The 24842-nt window shown below is 41.4% G+C and overlaps 1 protein-coding gene across 1 annotated transcript in view; it reads left to right on the top strand.

The window, feature by feature from the left end:
- LOC142751130 (uncharacterized protein C3orf20-like) overlaps positions 1 to 10965 on the top strand; it is a 112672-nt gene extending 101707 nt beyond the window's left edge. The window contains exon 19 of the mRNA XM_075860109.1: positions 10196 to 10965. Coding sequence (XP_075716224.1) covers positions 10196 to 10225 — 30 coding nt within the window. The 3' untranslated portion in view covers positions 10226 to 10965. The remainder of the gene's footprint in view (positions 1 to 10195) is intronic.
- The last annotated feature ends 13877 nt before the right edge of the window (positions 10966 to 24842 follow it).

Here is a 24842-nt window from a genome sequence, read left to right as displayed (position 1 = left end):
TTGCAACACCAAGAAGGAAAAGTTTTGGAATTGTGGAAATCACAGGATCGAGACATGTTAACCCCTTAAGGACGCAGCCTTGTTTTGGCCTTAAAGAGGCTCTGTCACCAGATTTTGCAACCCCTATCTGCTATTGCAGCAGATAGGCGCTGCAATGTAGATTACAGTAACGTTTTTATTTTAAAAAAACGAGCATTTTTGGCCAAGTTATGACCATTTTTGTAGTTATGCAAATGAGGCTTGCAAAAGTCCAAGTGGGTGTGTTTAAAAGTAAAAGTCCAAGTGGGCGTGTATTATGTGCGTACATCGGGGCGTTTTTAATACTTTCACTAGCTGGGCGCTCTGATGAGAAGTAACATCCTCTTCTCTTCAGAACGCCCAGCTTGTGACAGTGCAGATCTGTGACGTCACTCACAGGTCCTGCATCGTGACGGCCACATCGGCACCAGAGGCTACAGTTGATTCTGCAGCAGCATCAGCGTTTGCAGGTAAGTCGATCTTACCTGCAAACGCTGATGCTGCTGCAGAATCAACTGTAGCCTCTGCTGCCGATGTGGCCGTCACGATGCAGGACCTGTGAGTGACGTCACAGATCTGCACTGTCAGAAGCTGGGCGTTCTGAAGAGAAGAGGATGTTACTTCTCTTCAGAGCGCCCAGCTAGTAAAAGTATTAAAAACGCCCCGATGTACGCACCTAATACACGCCCACTTGGACTTTTACTTTTAAACACACCCACTTGGACTTTTGCAAGCCTCATTTGCATAATTACAAAAATGGTCATAACTTGGCAAAAAATGCTCGTTTTTTAAAAATAAAAACGTTACTGTAATCTACATTGCAGCGCCTATCTGCTGCAATAGCAGATAGGGGTTGCAAAATCTGGTGACAGAGCCTCTTTAAGGCTCAGAGCCCATTTTTCAAATCTGACATTTTTCACTTTATGTGGTAATAACGTCGGAATGCTTAAACCTATCCAAGCGATTCTGAGATTGTTTTCTCGTGACAGATTGGGCTTTATGTTAGTAGTAAAATTTGGACTATATATTCAGGGCTTATTGGTGAAAATTTGCAAAATTTAGGGAAAATTTATAAAAAATAGCATTTTTCAGAATTTAAATGCATCTGCTTGTAAAACAGATGGTTATACCACCCAAAATAGTTACTAGTTCACATTTCCTATATGTCTACTTTAGATTGGCATCGTTTTTTGAACATTATTTTATTTTTCTTGGACGTTACAAGGCTTAGAACATAAACAGCAATTTCTCTTTTTTTTAAGAAAATTTCGAAAGCCTTTTTTTTAAGGTACCTCTTAAGTTATGAAGTGGCTTTGAGGGGCCTATGTATTAGAAACCCCCATAAAACACCCCATTTTAAAACCTAGACCCCTCAAAGTATTCAAAACAGCATTTAGAAAGTTTTTTAACCCTTCAGGCATTTCACAGGAATTAAAGCAAAGTGGAGGTGAAATTTGCAAATTTCATTTTTCTTGCTGAATTTCAATTTTATTCAATTTTTTTTGTGTAACACGGAAGGTTTTACCAGAGAAACACTACTAAATATGTATTGTCCAGATTCTGCAGTTTTTAGAAATGTCCCACATGTGGCTCTAGTGCGCTCCTGGAATAAAACACAAGCCCTAGAAGCAAAGAAGCACCTAGTGCATTTTGAGGCCCCATTTTTATTAGAATATATTTTAGGCAGCATGCCAGGTTTGAAGAGGTGTTGAGGTGCCAAAACAGTAGGAATCCCCCAATAGTGACCCCATTTTGGAAACTACACCCCTCAAGGAATTAATTTATGGCTGTTGTTATCATTTTGACCACACAGTTTTTTCACAGCACCTATTTTAATTGGGCTGTGAAATTAAAAAAATGACATTTTTTCCAATAAGATGTAATTTATGATCAAAATTTCCTATTTTAACAGGGAACAAAATACCCCATTTTGTTGCCCAATTTGTCCTGAGTGCGGCAATACCCCATTTGTGGTGATAAACTGCCGTTTGGGCCCATGGGAGGGCTCAGAAGGAAAGGAGCGCTATGTGTTTGTTGGAGTCCAGATTTTGCTGGATTTGTTTTCGGGTGCCATGTCTCATTTGCAGAGTCCCAGAGGTATCAAAGCCATGGAAACCCACCAGAAGTGACCCCATTTTGGAAACTACACCCTTCAAACAATTCATTTATGGGTAATGTGACTATTTAGACCCCATAGTTTCTTCACAGAACTTATCTGAATTGGGCTGGGAATTTAAAAAAAAATATTTGTTTCCAATAATATGTAGTTTTAGGTCAAAATTTCTTATTTTCACAAGAAATAAAATACTAAATTTTGTTGCCCAATTTGTCCTGAGTGCAGCAATACCCCATTTGTGGTGATAAACTGCCGTTTGGGCCCATGGGAGGGCTCAGAAAGAAAGGAGCGCTATTTGTTCTTTGGAGTCCAGATTTTGCTGGATTGGCTTTCGGGTGCCATGTCGCATTTGCAGAGCCCCAGAGGTATCAAAGCAATGGAAACCCACCAGAAGTGACCCCATTTTGGAAACTACACCCCTCAAGGAATTAATTTATGGTTGTGGTTATCATTTTGACCACACAGTTTTTTCACAGCACCTATTTGAATTGGTCTGTGAAATAAAAAAAATGACATTGTTTCCAATAAGATGGCATTTTTTATCAAAATGTCTTATTTTCACAGGGAACAAAATACCCCATTTTGTTGCCCAATTTGTCCTTAGTGCGGCAATACCCCATTTGTGGTGATAGACTGCCATTTGGGCCCATTGGAGGGCTCAGAAGCATAGGAGTGCTATGTGTTTGTTGGAGTCCAGATTTTGCTGCATTGGTTTTCGGGTGCCATGTCGCATTTGCAGAGCCCCAGAGGTATCAAAGCAATGGAAACCCACCAGAAGTGACCCCATTTTGGAAACTACACCCCTCAAGGAATTCATTTATGGGTGTTGTGACCATTTTGACTCCACAGTTTTTTCACAGAACTTATTTGAATTGGGCTGGGAATTAAAACAAAATTATTTTTTCCAATAATATGTTGTTTTGGCTGAAAATTTCTAATTTTCACAAGAAACAAAATACCCCATTCTGTTGCCCAATTTGTCCTGAGTGCGGCAGTACCCCATTTGTGGTGATAAACTGCCGTTTGGGCCCATGGGAGGGCTCAGAAGGAAAGGACCACCATTTGGCCTACTGGGGATTTTCTGGTGCGAAGTCATGTATGCAGAAGCCCCTGGAGGTACCAGTACAGTTGAAACCCCCAAGAAGTGACCCCATTTTAAAAACTACACCCTTGAGGCATTCATCTACAGGTGTAGTGAGCATTTTGACCGGAGACATACACCCCATAAACTGTAATGTGGGTACTCACGGGTATGGCAATACCCTCAATGTGGCTGGTATCAGCTGCCTGGGCACGCAGCAGGGCTCAGAGGGGAAAGACGAGGGGGGAAAAGCTGTGTGGAGTGCATCAGGGTAAGTAAAACTGGGGTAGATTAAAAATCATGGGATGTATGATACATTTTGAAGCACTCTTTCATACGGAGCCTTAGTTTTTCGGGACACGTGTCACATTGATATATTGTGTCCTTCCTTATCCCCCTCTTATAGCAGACTTTGTACCTCTTTTGACTTTATCCTTTCTTGCCAGTTTGGGGAACTTCTCCTGGAAAGTGTTGCCCTGGTACGATGCGTGTGGCCTCACCTCCAGAAGTACTGGGTGCCCCCCCTTCTTGGTCCATAAAAATTAGTTTCTTGATAACCACCTATTGAAATTCCAGGAAAGTTCCCCTCTGGCCTGTACATCGATGTAGCACGTACACGTTGTACAATGCCATCTGTATGATGTGCCCGGCCAGCTTCTTATACCACACCGCATGGCGCTCTAGGGCTTCAGGACTTGATCTGACAAGTCCACCCCTCCCATGTACCTATTATAGCCCAGAATGCAGTCTGGTTTAGGGGTCTCTGTACTGGTACCTCGTACAGGTACATGGGTACTGGTGTGGCATCTCACCTGTCCTTGTACTTGACACACAATATGTTGCTGCTAGAATGTGCCCTGCTCTCACCCCTTCTGAGCGTTTGCCCTGCAGAGTCTTAGGGAGGCCTCTCAGATTTCTTCTAGCAGTGCCGCATGCCGCAGGACTTCTGGGAGTGAGGCAGTTGAAGAGTGGGACGCTGGTATAAAAATTATCCAGGTAGAGGTGGTAACCCTGGTCCAGCAGTGGGTGCACCAAATCCCACACAATTTTTGCATTAACTCCCAGTAAGGGGGGGGGGGGCATTCTGGGGGCTGAATACTGCTGTCCTTCCCTTCATATATCCTAAACTTGTAGGTATACCCTGATGCACTCTCGCACAGCTTATACATCTTTACGCCATACCTTGCCCTCTTACACGGCAGGTACTGGCGGAATTGAACCCTCCCTTTAAAATGTACCAGGGACTCATCAATAGAAATACACTTCTCGGGGGTGTACGCTTGGGAAAACCGGGCACTGAAACGGTCTAATAGGGGTCTCCATTTATACAAACGGTCAAAACTGGGGTCATCTCGAGGTGGGCACGGCTCATTATCAGTATAATGTAAGAAGAAAAGTATTGCCTAATTTATTTATTTTTTTAGGTTCCAGTTCAGTTCTGAAGTTGCTTTGAGGGGCCCATATATTAGAAAACCCTATCAAACACCCCATTTTAGAAACTAGACCCCTCAAAGTATTCACAACAGCATTTAGAAAGTTTATGAACCCTTTAGGTGTTTCACAGGAATTTAGAGCAAAGTAGAGGTGAAATCTACTTTTTTTTTTTTGTCAGAAAATCCTCTTTATACCACTTTTTTTTATAACACAAAAGGTTTTACCAGAGAAACGCAGCTTAATACGTATTGCCCAGATTCTGCAGTTTTGAGAAATATCCCACATGTGGCCCTCGGGCGGTAATGGACTAAAGCACCGGCCTCCGAAGCAAAGGAGCACCTAGTGGATTTTGAGCCCTCCTTTTTATTAGGCACCATGTCCGGTTTGAAGAGGTCTTGTGGTGCCAAAACAGTGGAAAACCCCCAAAAGTGACCCCATTTTGGAAACTAGACCCCTTGAGGAATCCATTGTAGTTTTCTTGGGGTGCATGCGACTTTTAGATCAGTTTTTATTCTATTTTTAGGCGGCGTGGTGACTAAAAAACAGCAATTCTACTATTGTTTTTTTATTCTATTTTTTTTACAGCGTTCACCGTGCGCTATAAATGACATATTCACTTTATTCGGCGGGGCGATACGATTACGGCGATACCAGATGTTTATAGTTTTTTTTTATTTCTTATGGCGTTTGCACAATAAAATACGTTTTGTAAACAATCATTCACTTTTTGTGTTACCTTATTCTAAGCGCCAGAGCTTTTTTATTTTTCCATCAATAAAGCCGTGCGAGGACTTATTTTTTGCGTAACGAACTGTAGTTTCCATCAATACCATTTTTCGGTGCATGCGACTTTTTGATCTCTTTTTATTCCATTTTTTGGGAGGTGAAGTGACCATAGAATTGTGATTGTGGTACGGTTTATTATTATTTTCGTTTACGGCGTTCACCACGCGGGATAAATAATAAAATAATTTTGGAGTTCAGGCCGTTACGGACGCGGCGATACCAATTATGTATAGTTTGTTTGTTTATATATTTTTATTAATAATAAAGGACTGATAAGGGAAAAAGGGGGATTTTTACTTTTATTACTTTTAAATCTTTTATTTTCTTATTTTTACACATCTTCTTTTTTTAACTTTTTTTTAACTTTTTTACTTTGTCCCACTAGGGGACTTGAGGGCAGGAGGCCCTGATCGCTATTCTATACACTGCACTACATGCGTAGTGCAGTGTATTAGAACTGTCAGCTACTCACTGACAGCAAGCATAGTGGGTCCTGACGTTGTCAGGACCCACTAGGCTTCCGTCGATGGCATAGCCGGATGCCATTGTTTGGTGTCCGGTTGCCATAGTCGCCATCGCCGGCCGCTATCGTGTAGCAGGCCGGCGATGGCAGCTTAACCCCTAAAAAGCCGTGATCGCTATTGAACACGGCTTTTCAGGGGTTAATCAGCGGGGACACAGCGATCGGTCCCCGCTGTAGGAGCTGTGACAGCCGCTGTACGAGACAGCAGCTGTCACAGCTCCTGTATGTGTCGGGAGGACGGCCGAAATGGCTGTTACTCCCGAGACGTACTATTCCGTCATGGAGCGCGAACAGGGCGCTTTCCATGACGTAATAGTACGTCACTGAGCGTTAAGGGGTTAATGATATGCAAATGTTAAAAAATGGAAACAAAATATTTCAAACATCTTGATTTATTTAGTATCGAGTATGAGCCCCACACGCAGAAATACACGCACTTACACGCCTTGGCATGGTATCAATGAGGTTGTTCATGGTTGTCTGAGGAATGTTATGCCACGCTGAATGCACATGGACATGCAAATCATCAAGATTAGATGCTGGCAGCTCCCTTTGCCATTTCCAACCAGTGACGTCCCAGATGTGCTCGATGTGAGACAAGTTCTGAGACGCTGCAGGCCATAGTAGCAAGTTTAGGCCACGCAGGCTGCTCACAGTAGCCCGAGCAACATGTGGACTTGCGTTGTCCTGTTGAAAAACAGCTTCTGGAACACTTTGGAGAAATGGCCATACCACTGGTTCCACAACCAAATCAATGTAACGCTGGGCTGTTAGTGTACCTGAAATGAAGACTAGAGGGGTCCAGCTACCATACATTATGCCACCCAACCCCATAATCTCGGGAGTAGGACTGGTGTGAAGTTCCCTTGTGAAGGCCTCTTCATGGCGTTGCCCATGTGGTCTCCAGATCAATCTCTGGCTATCATTGCATCTGAGACAAAAGCGGGATTCATCGCTGAAGAGGATAGACCTCCATTCGTCTCCATATTCATTTTGCTGTGCTCCGAGATAGCCTGTGGGAGCAGTGGCATGTGGTCAATGGAACACCTGTAGCTGGATGTCTGGCTCATAGCTCAAAGTTGTGCAAACACCTTATGATCGTTTGTGTCTACACTATTTGCCGCCCTAGGCTTGGGATGTGACATCCAATTTCACTTGCAGTACAGAATGGATCACTAGGCGCCATTCTTCCAATCAGATGATCCACCCGTGCAGAGGTTTGCATCCGCGCACCTCTTGCTGTCATTTCCGTTCGTTGTTCTCCCAACCCCCGGGACATGCAATGTTGAACAGTACTGACATCTTGGCCTAGGCGTGTAGCAATCTGCCGGAGTGATAAACCAAGGTCTCTCAGTCCAAGGATTCTGTCCCTTACAGTTTGCGACAAGTGGCGTTAACTGGCACATCGACGAACAGGAGACATCGCACAATCATCCCTCACCACTTGATCTGATTTTTCTATTTTTGTGACTAAAAACTTTGCTTTCAATCTGGTTTTATGCCCCTCCCACATACCACAGATTGGAGCTAGGAGCTGGAAAATTTGCAGGTCTTAGCGACACCTGCAACTTCCTCGATTTTAATAACCTTATGGCTTGTTCTTATTGGTGTTGCAATTTTAATGTTAAGGAGTGTATTGTATAAATCTCGAAGCAGATAACAAAGGATCACCCTGCTGACAAAAGATGATGGGGACAGCTCACCTCCTCCCCCTCCCGACACAGTGACCTCCGCACAGGTCAAAGAGCATGCTCACAACACTCTGCCATGGAAGTCAATAGTTCATTTCCTGACTGAAGTTTCTTATGTCCAGCTGTCTTCTGTGAAGCAAATCTTTGAACTTCTGCTCACAGAGCAGCAGCTAAAGCAAGATGGCTGCGCTATAATCATGAAAATAGAATAAAAAAAATACTTTCAGAAAATAAAAACAGATAAGAAACAGACTATGTTTCAGTATCGGTTTAAATTAGTAAATATACAGTACATATACTAGTCCTTCTCAATGAATTAGAATATCATCAAAAAGTTTATTTATTTCAGTAATTTAATTCAAAAAGTGAAACTCATATATTATATAGATTCATTACACACAGAGTGATCTATTTCCAGCATTTTTTTATTTTAATGTTGATGATTATGGTTAACATTTAATGAAAACCCAAAATTTAGTCAGAAAATTAGAATATTATATAAGCACAATTTCAAAAATGATTTTTAATAGCGAAATGTTGGCCTACTGAAAAGTATGTACAGTATATGCCCTCAATACTTGGTCACGGCTCCGACTCTGCATGAATTACTGCATCAATGCGGCGTGGCATGGTGGCGATCAGCCTGTGGCACTGCTGAGGTGTTATTCTCTATGGGGTTTATGTCAATTGAGTTTGCAGGCTAATCAAGCGCAGTGATACTGTGGTTATTAAACCAGGTATTGGTACTTTTGGCAGTGTGGGCAGGTGCCAAGTCCTGCTGGAAAATTAAATCAGCTCATGGTGTGACACTCTAATCAGCGAATCAACACAAAACACCTGCAAATGTTTCCTAAGCCTTTACAATGACTGGTCTGTTGCTCAGTGGTTCAAAGTCCTGTTTTCAGATGACAGTAAATTTGGAAATCAAGGTCCCAGAGTCTGGAGGAAGAGTGGAGAGGCATCAATCCAAGCTGCTTGTGGTCCAGTATGTGGTCCAGAGTCAACGCAGCCGTCTAGCAGGAAATATTAGAACACTTCATGCTTCCCTCTACTGAAAAGCTTTAAGGAGATGCTGAATTCATTTTCCAGCAGGACTTGGCACCTGCCCACACTGCCAAAAGTACCAATACCTGGTTTAATAACCACAGTATCACTGCGCTTGATTGGCCAGCAAACTCGCCTGACCTAAACCGCAAGGAAAATCTATGGGGTATTGTCAAGAGGAAGATGAGACACCAGACCCAACAATGCAGATGAGCTGAAGGCCGCTATCAAAGCAACCTGGGCTTCCATAACACCTCAGCAGTGCCACAGGCTGATCACCTCCATGCCACGCCGCAGCGATGCAGTAATTCATGAAAAAGGAGCCCCGACCAAGTATTGAGTGCATATACTGTACATACTTTTCAGTAGGACAACATTTCGGTATTAAAAATCTTTAATCATCTTCAATCATTTTTTATATTGGGCTTCTATAATATTCTCATTTTCTGAGGGACTAAACTTTGGGTTTTCTTTAACTGTTCGCCATAATCATCAACATTAAAAGAAAAAAATGCTGGAAATAGATCACTCGGTGTGTAATGAATCTATAGAATATATGAGTTTCACTTTTTGAATTGAATTACGGAAATAAATTAACTTTTTGATGATATTCTAATTCATTAAGAAGGACTAGTATATGATACATTCCCTTTCAAGTACCTCAATGTCTTTATGGTTTATTCAGAAAGGCTACTTTTATATATAGTGATTCTTGATTTAAGCCACTGAAAACTTTTGTTTTGAAAATTTACGGTCTGTGCGCTGTATTTACATGTAGACACATTTTGTTATGATGGAAACACTAGCACTTGTTCACATCATGGAAAAATATTTTCTGCAATTTCTGAGGATGGGGAAACCTCTTGTTAACCACTTCCATGCCATGATAGTAGTGAGAACAATGGTTGGTTCAGTGAGATTTTTATGCAAGTTACAAAATAAAAGGATCCATCTAATCTGATCATATACACTTAGAAATTATTGCTACAATTTAACATTTTTAGTCAGATTTCATGAGTCAGCCAAAATGGACGTTTTTAACCTTTTTGTCTGATCATCGCTTTCTAATTTTATGTAAATGATCATTCAGGATCTTCTACGACTGACCGATATGCTTTGGAAAGGTGATTGGCCATGTTGAATTTTTCAGCTGGTTATCAGCTGAACCTGTGTGTACGGGGTGATTCTGTAAATATGGACGATCGCAAGTGCAACTAATCTTTCTATTCCCCCTTTTTTTTACTTTAGGTTACTGATTTGCCAGTTCAGACTGGCATATTGATCAGAAATACAATTGATTGGACTCTTGGGGGCCGATTTTAATCTAACGTGAATGGCCAGTTTTCTCTAACCAGAACAAGCTGGTTGGGTGGTAGTATTTATAGCATCTATGTTTTAGATTACTCAAGTGACCGCACTAAAAATATTCATAAGAACAAAGTGTCATAAGTGACTGAATCATGAGGCACGAGTTTAACTTCTGTTTTGTCATCTCACCACAGGTTGCTCCATTAAATAAGCAGACATGGTAGAAAATGTTAAGATGAGCCACAAAAGCACCGGTTCCATTGGACAATAGCAGTGGAGCAGTGTGTATCCGTATCCGAAAATATCACTGGCTACAACCTGACTGGAGTTTTCACTAATGAACACAATATTATGAGCTTTGGTTTATACTTTTAAAATGGACAAATTGTATCTAATTTACTGGAGATATCCTGTATGTACATGGTCAGAAAACGGATCCAATTCACCATTGACAACAAGCTCAATGCTGTTATTACCTTCTGAGCTACACATATAAATGTATAGGTAGTATATAGACTATGAGCACCATATCCGCGCAAATCAAGGACACGAATTATAGAGCTGCTTTTAAATGAATGCTTTTTAAAGTATCTAAGACCTTAACATAAAAAAATCATATCATTATATTTCACATATATTGTTGCGCTACCCTTACACCTTGTGATAAACGGACACCTTGAAAACAGCGTAGTCATTTTCAGCCACTTCTTTTTGGAATTGTGAACATACGCTCAGGGTAATGCACACGACCTTATTACAGCTCCATACAATCTCTCAGTTGTACGGAGCCATATTACGATTTCATACAGAGGCACAAAGAGGTTTTTTTTAGACGGAGGCTGTGCGGCACTGTGTACGCAGTCTGTACCTCATTGCATATTTTTATTCTAATTTAATTGTCGACTAGACAGATAAAAGGGTTTTCCAGTAATTTTTTGTGCTCTCATTTTTCTAAGGTTTTATACCAGCCAATCAGTTTTTTGTTTCTAATGTCGATTTTGAGAAGAATTCTGAATTATAGGAAGTGGGTGCTGACACTTTGTTGAGCGCTGAAAGCCACTGTATTGTCACCAATAGTGGAGCCAGTGACAGAACCTCTGACATCATAGTAAAATTAAGGCTCAGAAGCTCCATAGCGACATTTGGCTGCTCGTGAGTAAAATCACGGCATTACCGCAACTCACACACAACTGCAATATTTCCCTATGAGGGAATAAGTTACAGGCTTTTTCCCCCTGATTGGGAAACATTGTCGGTGCGCATTCATGGTAATTCAACATTTTTACCTCAACTCGCAGATGACCAATATTTTTGTGCAATCCTAGACTAATAGACAACAAATATTACATTTTAGTGCATACCGCATTGAAGATCGTTCACCTCAATTAAATAGGTTATATAGATACTTGGCCACATAAATCATTTATATCTCATCGACATGATAATTATGAGTGAACGCATCAATAACGATATACACTATGGATCATAAATATCGTGAACATTATCTGTACCATAATGCACCTCTGTTGTTACAGGGAAATTGTATTTATCCTGAACAACAAAAAAGCCCTTATCTTGTCTGCGTTATATAGTCTGATTTACTCATTCAGACTGTAGGCAGAAAGCATTTTTAGAGCTTGCCAGCTAAGCCCTCCTGTACATAAGTAAGTCATGTGTATGAGCTTTACAGTCGTTACTCAATATTAGTTTCCACTTCCTCCATTTATTGCACTAAATTCAAAGATGTTATGTCATTGAATTCTATATCATTTATTGTAATGTTTGCTATACTGGGCTAGCACCAAATTCTCATATTATATCTAAAAAGAAAATTAATAAAAGCAAACAGACAAATGAATAAATAATCTAAAGATGGTAACAAATGTTCATCAAAATTACCTAAAAAAAGAAAAAAAAACATTGAATCCTAGATACAGTTGCTATTTAAACTATATCCACACTTAAAAATGTGTACTTAAAGAGGCTCTGTCACCAGATTTTGCAACCCCTATCTGCTATTGCAGCAGATCGGCGCTGCAATGTAGATTACAGTAACGTTTTTATTTTTAAAAAACGAGCATTTTTGGCCAAGTTATGACCATTTTTGTAGTTATGCAAATGAGGCTTGCAAAAGTCCAAGTGGGTGTGTTTAAAAGTAAAAGTCCAAGTGGGCGTGTATTATGTGCGTACATCGGGGCGTTTTTACTACTTTTACTAGCTGCGTGTTCTGACGAGAAGTATCATCCACTTCTCTTCAGAACGCCCAGCTTCTGCCAGATCACGCTGTGACGTCACTCACAGGTCCTGCATCGTGTCAGACGAGCGAGGACACATCGGCACCAGAGGCTACAGTTGATTCTGCAGCAGCATCAGCGTTTGCAGGTAAGTAGCTACATCGACTTACCTGCTAACGCCGATGATACTTCTCATCAGAACGCCCAGCTAGTAAAAGTATTAAAAACGCCCCGATGTACGCACATAATACAGGCCCACTTGGACTTTTACTTTTAAACACACCCACTTGGACTTTTGCAAGCTTCATTTGCATAACTACAAAAATGGTCATAACTTGGCCAAAAATGCTAGTTTTTTTTAAAATAAAAACGTTACTGTAATCTACATTGCAGCGCCTATCTGCTGCAATAGCAGATAGGGGTTGCAAAATCTGGTGACAGAGCCTCTTTAAACTAGGTCTGCCACAGGGCCCTTGCGATACGGATTTGATAGTAGCTTGAATATTATATGCACGGATTCACTTCTATTGCAGAATGGATAATAACCAGAATTGGTCACAATATCGGCCAAAGAGCAACTCCAAAAATGGCGCCAATAAAATAATACAAACTGCAATAATGTGCAAAACCGCGCATCAGCCAGTTGGTTGCTTGTTAACAAGCCAGGATGTTCAATGCTAATCCTGAATAGCAGCGTGCATGCTGGGTATATCAGGCCGACCCAGCTGTAACGTGGAATAGTATTAACCCCTTCCCCCTGCTGGCATTCTGGGCCCTAATGTCCAAGCCATTTTTTAGATTTTTCCATTGTCACATTCGAAGAGCTGTAACTTTTTTATTTTTGCGTCGGCATAGCTGTATAAGGTCTTATTTTTTGCGGGACGACTTGCAGTTTTTATTGGTACCATTTGAGAGTAGATGCGACTTTTTGATCACTTTTTATCACATTTTTTTTAAGTCAGGATTAACAGAAAACAGCAATTTTTCCATTGTTTTTTATTTTATTTTTTACGGCGTTCACAGTGCGGGTTAAATAATGTAACAGCTTTATAGTCGGGGTCGTTACGGACGCGGCGATACCAAATATGTGTAACTTTTTTGCTTTATTGTAGTTTTTTTTAATAGTAAAGCATTTTGTAAGGGGAAAAGCTGGGTTTTTCATTTTTTTTTTTCACTTTTTTTTTTTTATTAACTTTATTAAACTTTTTTTTCTTTTTTACTAGTTCCCCCTAGGGGACTTCCCTATCCTCCGATCGCTATTATAATACACTGCAATACTTTTGTATTGCAGTGTATTACTGCCTGTCCGTTTAAAACGGACAGGCATCTGCTAGGTCATGCCTGCGGCATGATCTAGCAGGCATTCGCTGCAGGCAGACCTGGGGGTCTTTATTAGACCCCCGGCTGCCATAGAAGACACAGACACTCGGCGATTTTATCGCCGGGTGTCAGTGGGATGAGCGGGAGCTCCCTCCCTCTCTCCAAAACCATTCAGATGCGGTGCTCGCTATTGTGCACCGCATCTGAAGGGTTAAACAGGTGAGATCGATACTAATATCGATCTCACCCGGCAGAGCAGGGACGCCCCCAGCCCTCAGCTGCTTCTGGCAGCTGAGAGCAGGGAGATTTCACGGCTCCCTGCTCTGTTTACTTTATTCTACAGCAGCGACGTAGTTTGGCGGCGCTCTAGAATAAAGCCCACTAATGACCGCCGTAAAAAGACGTATCGGCGGTCATTAAGGGGTTAAGATAAAATAGTAGCATCTGGTAGCTGGTGTCTGTTATTAGTAGAATCGGTTTGCATAAAAGGGTGACATGCAATAGATGGCTATACGCGTTTCGTAGTTGCCTGAACTTCTTCAGTAGCAAGAATTTGTGTGACCTCTGTTGGTGTGGATCCTTTATAGGTTGAAGGGGTCTCTAAGTTCCAGACTGGATCTAAATCTGCAGTGCAACCATTATATCCAATACGTTTACACAATTACATATTAAAACTACACATATGGCGATCCAAAGCTTATTATAAAATCATATCTATCAAATGGGTCTTTCGTTCATTTGATATGCGTTTGCATAGATGTACTCAATAGTAGCTCTAGAGTGGGGTCAACCACAGGACACATCGTGGCGTTGGAAAATAAACAGCCTGACACGATATGGCATGTGGAAGAACCCAATCCAGATTCAAATTAAACTAAAGATTTCGATGTCCGCGTGTAACCAAGGTCTCAAACTTGTAGTTTTTTCTAGACTCGGCTCTAGACATACATGTATGGTAATTCCTATCTTAGTAATTCCTATCTTTTTTGACTGACTGAATTGCCGTAAATATAAGACCTTCTGGACTGCTATTGCAGTGTTATTTAAAATGGTTGGATATTGTGGATTTCTCAAAACTATTCTTAATATTGTAAAGATGATCCGATACCCTTTTCTTAAATTTTCTGGAGGTTCTACAGATATATTGTTTATTGCACGGATATTTTGTAATATATAGAACACCCTCGCTCTCACAAGACAGTGTTTCCTCTATTTTCCACTCAAAATCATTGGTCATAGACCTGACCACCATTGTTTTTCTTGAAAAGGAAGTATATCTAGCTGCAATTGCATATGTACTTCCTATCCAAGAAAAACAATTGTGGTCAGGTCTATCAATAATGATTTTGAGTGGAAAATAGAGGAAACGCGGTTTTGTAAGAGCGAGGGTGTTATATGTATTATTCAATTTCTGTGCAATAAACAATATATCGGTAGAACTTCGAGAAACTTAAAGAAGGTGGTATCGGAACATATTTACAATATTAAGAATGTGTTTAAGAAATCCACACTATCCAACCATTTTAAATAACAGTCCAGAAGGTCTAATATTTACTGCAATTCAGTCAGTGAAAAAGGATTGGAGAGGAGGGAATTTCATTACACATGCGTCTAGAGTGGAGTCTAGAAAAATCGACGAGTTTGAGACCTTGGTTCCACAAGGACTCAACTTCAGGCGCATCCACAGTGCACCGCCGGTGAGACTATTGAGTGACTCCTCTATCATAGTGCGCAGTCGCACTGCTCCAATCAATGGGCAATTGCCACTCCATAGACCACCACAAGTGTTACAGCTATACACCAACGATCCACGGTCGGACTGTATTTTAACAATTTGGGCTATCACTGGGACTAGCAGAAAGCGATGTTACATGGTATTTCGCATTATTGCAGTTCATATTATTTTATAGGCGAAAATTTGAGGTGCTTTGTGGCCAATTCTGGTTATTATCCGTTCCCCAACATAAGTGAATCGGTGCATATAATTTTCAAGCTACTATCAAATCCGTATCGCAAGAGCCCTGTGGCAGACCAAGTTTTAGTACACAATTTTAACTGTGGATTCCTAAGGTCTTTTAGATATAATTTAACCCGTTAGTGACCGCCAATACGCCTTTTGACGGCGGTCACTAACGGGCTTTATGTTGATGCATACGCCTTTTCACGGTGCTGCACCAGAATAAGTCTGCGGCACCGAGAGCAGTTAAAACTACCTGTTCTCAGCTACCAGAGGTAGCTGAGAACTTGGGGCATCGCTTAGAGCGGGTGGAGTGAAATCTGCCCGTTTAACCCCTTAGATGCGGCGCTCAATAGCAAGCGCAGCACTTATGTCGTTTTGGAGAGAGGGAGGGAGCTCCCTCTCTCACCCCAGTGGCACCCTGCTATGAGATCGGTGTCTTCTATGGCAGCCAGGGGCCTAATAATGGCCCCCATGTCTGCCTGTAGTGGATGCCTGCTAGGCCATGCCTCTGGCATGACCTAGCAGACGCCTGTCCGTTGTAAACAGCGATCGGACGAAGTGGGACTAGTAAGAAAGTAAAAAAAAAGTGTAATAAAGTTATTAATAAATACATTTTTAAAAAATTAAAGACACTTTTTCCTCTTACAAAATGTATTATTATGAAAAAATTTTTTAAAAAAAAAGGTACACATATCGCCGCGTCCGTAACGACCCCAACTACAAAGCTATTATGTTATTTAACTCGCTCAGCGAACGCTGTAAAAAATGAAATAAAAAACAATGCCAGAATTGCTGTTTTCTGTGCATCCGGCCTTCAAAAAAATTTGATAAAAAGTGATCTAAAAGTCGCATGTACTCCAAAATGGTTATAATAGAAACTGCAAGTCGTCCCGCAAGACCCTCATACAGCTGCATTGGCAGCAAAATAAAAAAGTTATGGCTCTTCAAATATGGAGACACAAAAACAAATAATTTTGAAAAAAAAGGGTTTTTACTGTGTAAAAGTAGAAAAACATAGGAAAACGATATAAATTTGGTATCATCGCAATCTTAACGACCTGCTGAATAAAGTTATTATGTTATTTATACCACACGGTAAACGGCATAAATTAAAAACGCAAAAAGAGTGGTGAAATTGCTGGGTTTTTTTCTATTACGCCCCAAAAAAAGTTAATAAAAGTTAATCAATAAATTATATGTACCCCAAAATGGTACTATTAAAAAATACAACTTGTCCCACAAAAAACAAGACCTTATACAGCTATGTCGATACAAAAATAAAAAAGTTAGAGCTCTTCGAATGTGACGATGGAAAAACGTAAAAAATAGGCTAGTTATCAAGGTTTAAAATAGGCTGGTCATTAAGGGGTTAAATAGCAACAGTGTATCTAGGATTCAATTATGTTTTGTTTTATCCAGGTCATGTTGATGAACATTTCTTACAATCTATATATTATGTATTAATTTGCCTGTTTGCTTTTAGTCATTTTCTCATATAATTTGAAAATGTAATTAGGTCTCTGTGTGATGTTTGACTGCCGGTATCATATTTTTAATTTTTCCAATGGGATCCTTCTTATATCTCACACTTTATAGACAGGATATAATGTATTGGAGGAAACCAAAAATGATCTTCTTTACTCGTATTTACTACTGTTGAGCAAACATTGTCTATTGTAATGACTAAACAGAACAACTCAGTAGTCATAATCACAGTGATGTCAAAGTGATCACAATGCCGGCATACTGCACACTATGATGTCACAAAACAGGAATATTCTTAGTAATGTCACAGTACATGGATAATAAACAATGTGAAGTCTTTAATTCATAATGCGCACATGATACAGTGATGTGACAGAAAAGGGAAAACGTCCCAGAACTAAGATGTCACAGCTAAGAGAGATCATAAACACAGCATCAAAATACATAATGATGCACACAGGGATGTCACAGTACCGAGGTAATGGACACAGTGATGTCACAGTACCGAGGTAATGGACACAGTGATGTCACAGTACCGAGGTAATGGACACAGTGATGTCACAGTACCGAGGTAATGGACACAGTGATGTCACAGTACCGAGGTAATGGACACAGTGATGTCACAGTGCCGAGGTAATGGACAGAGTGATGTCACAGTGCCGAGGTAATGGACACAGTGATGTCACAGTGCCGAGGTAATGGACACAGTGATGTCACAGTACCGAGGTAATGGACACAGTGATGTCACAGTACCGAGGTAATGGACACAGTGATGTCACAGTACCGAGGTAATGGACACAGTGATGTCACAGTACCGAGGTAATGGACACAGTGATGTCACAGTGCCGAGGTAATGGACACAGTGATGTCACAGTACCGAGGTAATGGACAGAGTGATGTCACAGTGCCGAGGTAATGGACACAGTGATGTCACAGTACCGAAGTAATGGACACAGTGATGTCACAGTACCGAGGTAATGGACACAGTGATGTCACAGTACCGAGGTAATGGACACAGTGATGTCACAGTACCGAGGTAATGGACACAGTGATGTTAGTGTTTCCAGAGGCTTTCAGAACTTAGGATATGTGAGGAAAAGTAGGGATGAGGGCAGACATTGTTCCTGTCAGTTATTCTAATGGCACAGTGCAGCCATCCTCTATTCAGACAGAAATGACTGCTTATATTGAACAATAAACTAAATCTTCATCAAGAGCAACATCAATGCTTTTAGAAAATACATTTATTACTTATTTCCCCTGCAAAGAACTGTGCGATTTAAAAAAAACAGGAAACAAATTAAAGTGTAGCTAAATGTTTGACAAACTTCTGACATGTCATAGTGACATGTCAGAAGTTTGGATTGGTGGGGGTCCGAGCACTGAGACACCCACCAATCGCTAGAACAAAGCAGCTTAAGCGCTTGCGTGAGTGCTCAGCCGTTTCGTGTCTGTGCGGCTTTTTCCGGAAAGCCGATGTATTGGAGTACAGGCTCATAGACTTTATATTGAGTCCGTACACGATATTTATTTCCGGGAAAGCCGAACAGACACAAAGCGGTTGGTTCTAGCGATTGGTGGGGATCTCAGTGCTCGGACCCCACCAATCCAAAGTTCTGACATGCCACTATGACGCGTCAGAAGTTTGTCAAACGTTTAGCTACACTGTTTGTTTTTAATTAATACTTCACTATATTGTATATAGGCTTTAACTGGCCCAGGAAATTTCATTTTTATGCAGAAAAGCGCTATTTTGTGTTTGTTCATCGCCTAGGAAGAATAATTTAGGTCATGTGACAGCCCAGGACTATTCATTTTCACCTTACACAACCTCAGTGTAAAGATTTCCTTTCATTCCAGTCACATCCTGCATTTTCCTTCTCTTTAGTAATAAAAACTCTAAGTAAAAGGGAGATGGTGGGAAAAAAGCGTGTTTACGAAAAAGCTGCATTGTGCGTTTCAATACGTCTAGACCTGTGTGTCTGTGTGCCCGTACAGCCCCAAGGCAGGACTGGCAAGCCTCACAAATACAATGACAAAAGCTTCTAATTCCTGGCAGTGAATAAGAGAAAACATTGTTATGGTCTGTAAACAGAAACACTATTGAATGCCACCTCAACTTACTGCCACAAACATAGGCCGGGAAACTTTTTTTTATATGTACAGTATCTCTGTTTGTTTGCAAGTCTAAAGTGTGAGGAAATGTTTGTGGCAGATTCTTTTTTATAGAACTTACTGCAAATAAATAGATACAACTGTAATCTTTTTTTTTTCCTATGGGCAAGTGCTGCACTTTTCTCCTACATTAGGCTAGATTCACACGAACGTGTTGTTTTTGCATCCGCAAAATAAAACGTCATTTTTCCTGCATTGCAGTTACGTGTGGCGGTGTGTTCTGTGTAGAATCCGTTTTTTATGTCAGTGTTGGTGCATATTTTTATTTATTTTTCTCCCTGCGTTTCTTTAGCAACTGGTGCATTAAGCATGGACAGCACATGGAAGACGTCCGTGTGCGGTCCATGATCCGCAAAAGCACACCAAAATAGGACATGCAGGGAGTTTCACGTCACGAAAAATCACGCATGTCTGAATAGCCCCCGAGTTGAATAGGTCCGTGTGCTGTCCGTTGTTTTCACGCACAGCACAGATGTATACAACGTTCGTCTGAACAAGGCCTTAGTTTTATTTTATACAGGGCAGTATTTTGCACCCGTGCGCAGTTGCCTAGGGCTGCCGGATTTTAGGGTGGCACATTTCTTCACTTTTTTAGGCAGCTGCTACTGCTGGACTGTTGCTGTCAAATTTAATAACAAGGGCTGCTGGGGCAAGAGGAGACACACATTGCTTTGCCGCCATTTCTATCAGCAATTTCCAGAGGCAACTGCACTACTGTTTACCTTGTAGGCTGCAAGCCACTATTGGCCTGCAGCTTATGAGGTATTCTTACGATACCAAACAGAGACTAGTGCAATGTGATGACATAATCATGCTCAGCCCAGACTTCAGGCCAAAAGATGCCTGAACTGCTGGAACAGCTAATGGGCAGCCAATCATTTTTGGAGCTCTGTAGTCCTGGCATTAATTTTAGGGGCACTATTTGAGTGGCACTATTTTTAGGGGAACTACATCCATGGCTTTATTTTCAGGGCACTGCTTAAGTGCCATTTTTGGGGACACTACATGTTGTGTGGGCACTACTTGTTTGGCACTATTTTCAGGGCACTATCTGGCTGCCACTATTTATTTCACTATTATTTGGTGGAGCATTCTCTGTACAGTACTATTTCAATAGAACATTGGGCAGCACAGCAGGCACACTATTGGTGGCAGAAGCAGAGACTGTAGCTGCAGCATGGCAGGATTAAAATGGGCAGCATTATGGGGCATTTGTGTTGCTATAAAGTGCGGAAATGTGCTTCAAGAATGAAGAGCAGAAATGCAGAAGAAAAGGAAGGTGAACAGCTACAATCAGACGTATGTATGATGTCACATGTGAGTCACAGAATTTAAAGGAATACTAAACTTAACCCCTTCCCGACATTTGCCGTACATGTACGTCATGGAAAGTACTGACTTCCCGCATCTTGCCGTACATGTACGCCAAATGTTTGGGACCGGCTCAGAAGCTGAGCCGTTGCCATCATCACCGGATCTCAGCTGTATCTTACAGCTGACATCCGGCTGTAACGGCGGGGACCGAAATTAGCTTCGATCCCCGCCATTAACCCCTTAAGTGCAGCGCTCAAACGCGATCGCTGCACTTAAGGTGTTTGCAGCTCATCGGAACCCCAGTAATGAAATTGCCGGGGTTCCGGTGGCTGCAATGGCAACCGGAGGCCTAATACTGGCCTCCCGGTCTGCCTAGCACCGAAGCCGGTCAAGATCCGCCCGGCGGCGGAGCCTGATCGGCTTCCGTAGCTGCCGGCAAGATGGCGCCGGGTCAGAAGCTGATCCGGCGTCATCAGCGGTGGAAGTCAGCTGTACTGTACAGCTGACATCCACCTGTAACGGCAGGAACCGGAGCTAGCTCCGATCCCTGCCATTAACCCCTTCGATGCAGCAATCGAAAGCGATTGCTGCATCGAAGCGGTTACTAGCATATCGCCAGCCCTGACAGGCAATCGGGACTGGCGACTGCTGTTATGGCAACAGGAGACACAATGGTCTCCTGCTCTGCCATTACGGAAGCCGATTTAGGCCCCGCCGGGAGGCGAAGCCTAATCGGCTTGCTGTCAGTGAATGACTGACAGATCTAATACATTGCACTACATAGGTAGTGCAATGTATTAGAAAAAAAAAAATCTGACCGTTGGACCTTCAAGTCCCCTAGTGGGACTTGAGAAAAAGTGTAAAAAAAGTATAAAAAAGTGTAAAAAAAAGTGCAAAAAATAAAAGTTTGAAAACAATAAAAGTTTCAAGTAATCAAATAAAACACAATCCCCCTTTTACTCTTATCAAGTCCTTTATTATTGAAAAATAATAATAAACCATATGTATTTGGTATCGTAACGACCGGAGGTATCAAAATATTATATTATTTATTGCACGCGGTGAACAGCGTAAAAAAAACCGTAAAAAACGTTACCAGAGTTTCTGTTTTTTGGTCACTTTGCCCTACAAATATTAGAATAAAAAGTGATCAAAAAGTCGCACGTATCCAAAAATGGTACCTATAAAAACTATAGCTCGTCCCGCAAAAAACAAGCCCTCATACACCTCCGTCGACAAAAAAATTAAAAAGTTATGGTTCTCACAACTTGGCGACAGAAAAAATACATTCTTTTTACAAAAGTAATTTTATTGTGCAAAAAGTTGTAAAACATAAAAAAGTTCTATAAATTCGGTATCGCCGGAATCGTACTGACCCACAGAATAAAGTTAACATGTAATTTATAACGCATGGTGAACGCTGTATAAAAAAAAAACGAAAAAAGCTGTGCCAGAATTGCGTTTTTTTGTTTACCTGGCATCCCAAAAAATAGGATAAAAGGTGATCAAAAAGTCGCATGTACCCCAAAATGGTACCAATAATAACTACAGCTCGTCCCGCAACAAACCAGCCCTCATACCGCTACATCTATGAAAAATAAAATTAGTTATGGCTCCAATAAGTCAGGAAATAAAAAAATATGCAGTTGTGCCCGAGGGGAACATTTCTTCTGTTTGAAGAGGCGATTTATCAAGGACCTAAAATTAGGGAACCAGGAAGGGGAGGGCCCAAACATATCCGCTGGAAGCGACGGTGCCCGTATTATACCAGGACAACACTTTCCCAGCAAAATTCCCCAAACTACAAAGGCGCGGAGTGTGGACCAAAAGGGGGATAAGAAATGACACCATTTATCAGTGCGACACCGGCCTGTGCGGAAAGGATTGCTTCACAGCGTAACACACATCTATGGATCATTTTATTGTTTTTTTTTACCCCATTATTATACCACCTGACTATGCCCCTTATATACTCCGCCCGGCTTACATATGCCCTACATTATAAACGGAAACACCAGTAAGACTCCAAACAAAACTACTACCAAGCAAAATCCACACTCCAAAAGCCAAATGGCATTTCCTCCCATCTGAACCCTACAGCGTGCCCAAACAGCAGTTTCCTTCCACATATATGGCATCGTCATACCCGGGAGAACCCTTTTAGCAATTTTTGGGGTGTGTGTCTCCAGTGGCATAAGCTGGGCACGACATATTTGCCACTGAATGGCATATCTAGGGAAAAATATAAATTTTTAATTTGCACCATCCACAGCGCATTTATTAATGGAAAAGACCTGTAGGGTGAAAATGCTCTCTACACCCCTTAATAAATGCCTTGAGGGGTGCAGTTTCCATAGTGGGGTCACTTCCCAGGGGTTTATTTTTATTATTTCACATCTGAGCCTCTGCAGTTGTGAACCAATACTTTGTAAATCGCCAAATTAAGCCTCAATTTTACATGGTACGCTTTCACTCCTGAGCCTGGTCGACTGTCCAGGCAAGAGATTAGGGCCACATGTAGGGTGTTTCTAAAACCAGGAAACCCAGCATAATAATTAGAGAGCTGTCTTGTTATGGTGGCACAAGCCGGGCACCACATATTGTCCACATATCTGTGGAAAAAATCCCATTTTCACTCTGCAACATCGAGTTCACACTAATTTCTACAAAACACCTGCAGGGTTAACATGCTCACTACACCCGTAGGTAAATGCATTGAGGGGTGTAGTTTCCAAAATGGGGTCACTTCTGGGGGGGTTCCACTGTTTTGGGCCCACAGGCGCCCAGAAACCAATCCAGAAACATCTGCACTCCAAATGGCGGTCCTTCCCTTCTGAGCCCTGCCGTGTGCCCAAACAGCAGTTTATGACCACATATGGGGTATTGCCGTACTCGGTAGAAATTGCTTTACAAATGTTGGGTTCTTTTTTTCCTTTATTTGTTGCGAAAATGAAAAAATTTGCGCTAAAGCTACGTCTTATTGAAGAAAAAGGATTGTTTTTATTTTCACTGCCCAATTCTAATAAATTCTATGAAACATCTGTGGGGTCAAAATGCTCACTACGCCCCTAGATGAATTCCTCAAGAGGTGTAGTTTCCTAAATGGTGTCACTTTTTGGGCGTTTTCATTGTTTTTTCCCCCCAGGGGCTTTGCAAATGTGACATGGCCGCCGCAAACCATTCCTGCTCAATGTTATCTCCAAAAGCCAAATAGCGCTCTTTCCCTTCTAAGCCAAGCCGTGTCTCCAAACAGCCGTTTATTACCACATGTGGGGCATTGTTTTACTCGGGAGAAATTGCTTTACAAATTTTGTGGTGCTTTTTCTCCTTCAGTCCTTGTGGAAATGAGTAAAAATAAGCTAAACCTACATTTTCTTTGAAAAAATGTTGATTTTTATTTTCAGGGCCTACTTCCAATAATTTCTGCAAAAAACCTGTGGGGTCAAAGAGCTCACTATACCCCTAGATAATTTCCTCAATGGGTGTAGTCTCCAAAATGGGGTCACTTGTGGGGGGTTTCCACTGTTTTGTCTCCTCAGGGACTTCGTAAATGTGACATGGCCTCCGCAAACCATTCCTGCTAAACTTGAGCTCCAAAAGCCAAATAGCGCTCTTTCCCTTCTCAGCCCTGCCGTGTCTCCAAACAACCGTTTATTACCACATGTGGGGCATTGTTTTACTCGGGAGAGATTGGTTTACAAGTTTTACGGTGCTTTTTCTCCTTCAGTCCTTGTGGAAATGAGAAAAAATTAGCTAAACCTACATTTTCTTTGAAAAAATTTAGATTGTCATTTTCAGGGCCTATTTCCAATAATTTATGCAAAAAACCTGTTGGGTCAAAACGCTCACTATACCCCTAGATAATTTCCTCAATGGGCGTAGTTTCCAAAATGGGGTCACCTGTGGGGGGTTTCCACTGTTTTGTCCCCTCAGGGGCTTTGTAAATGTGACATGGCCTCCACAAACCATTCCTGCTAAACTTGAGCTCCAAAAGCCAAATAGCGCTCTTTCCCTTCTCAGCCTCGCCGTGTCTCCAAACAACCGGTTATTACCACATGTGGGGTATTGTTTTACTCGGGAGAAATTGCTTTACAAATTTTACGGTGCTTTTTCTCCTTTAGTCTTTGTGAAAATGAGAAAAAAAATCGCTAAACCTACATTTTCTTTGAAGAAATGTTGATTTTAATTTTCACGGCCTACTTCTAATAATTTCTGTAAAAAAGCTGTGCGCTCAAAATGCTCACTGTACCCCTAGATAATTTCCTTGAGGTGTGTAGTTTCCCAGATGGGGTCACTTTTGGGGGATTTTGACTGTTTTGGCACCGCAAGAGCCCTTCAAACCTGACATGGTGC

The sequence above is a fragment of the Rhinoderma darwinii genome, chromosome 3 (genome assembly GCF_050947455.1).
Source record: "Rhinoderma darwinii isolate aRhiDar2 chromosome 3, aRhiDar2.hap1, whole genome shotgun sequence".
Classification (NCBI taxonomy): Eukaryota; Metazoa; Chordata; class Amphibia; order Anura; family Rhinodermatidae; genus Rhinoderma; species Rhinoderma darwinii.
Note: the sequence above shows the minus strand (reverse complement) of the source record. Positions and strands in the feature narration are given on the sequence as shown.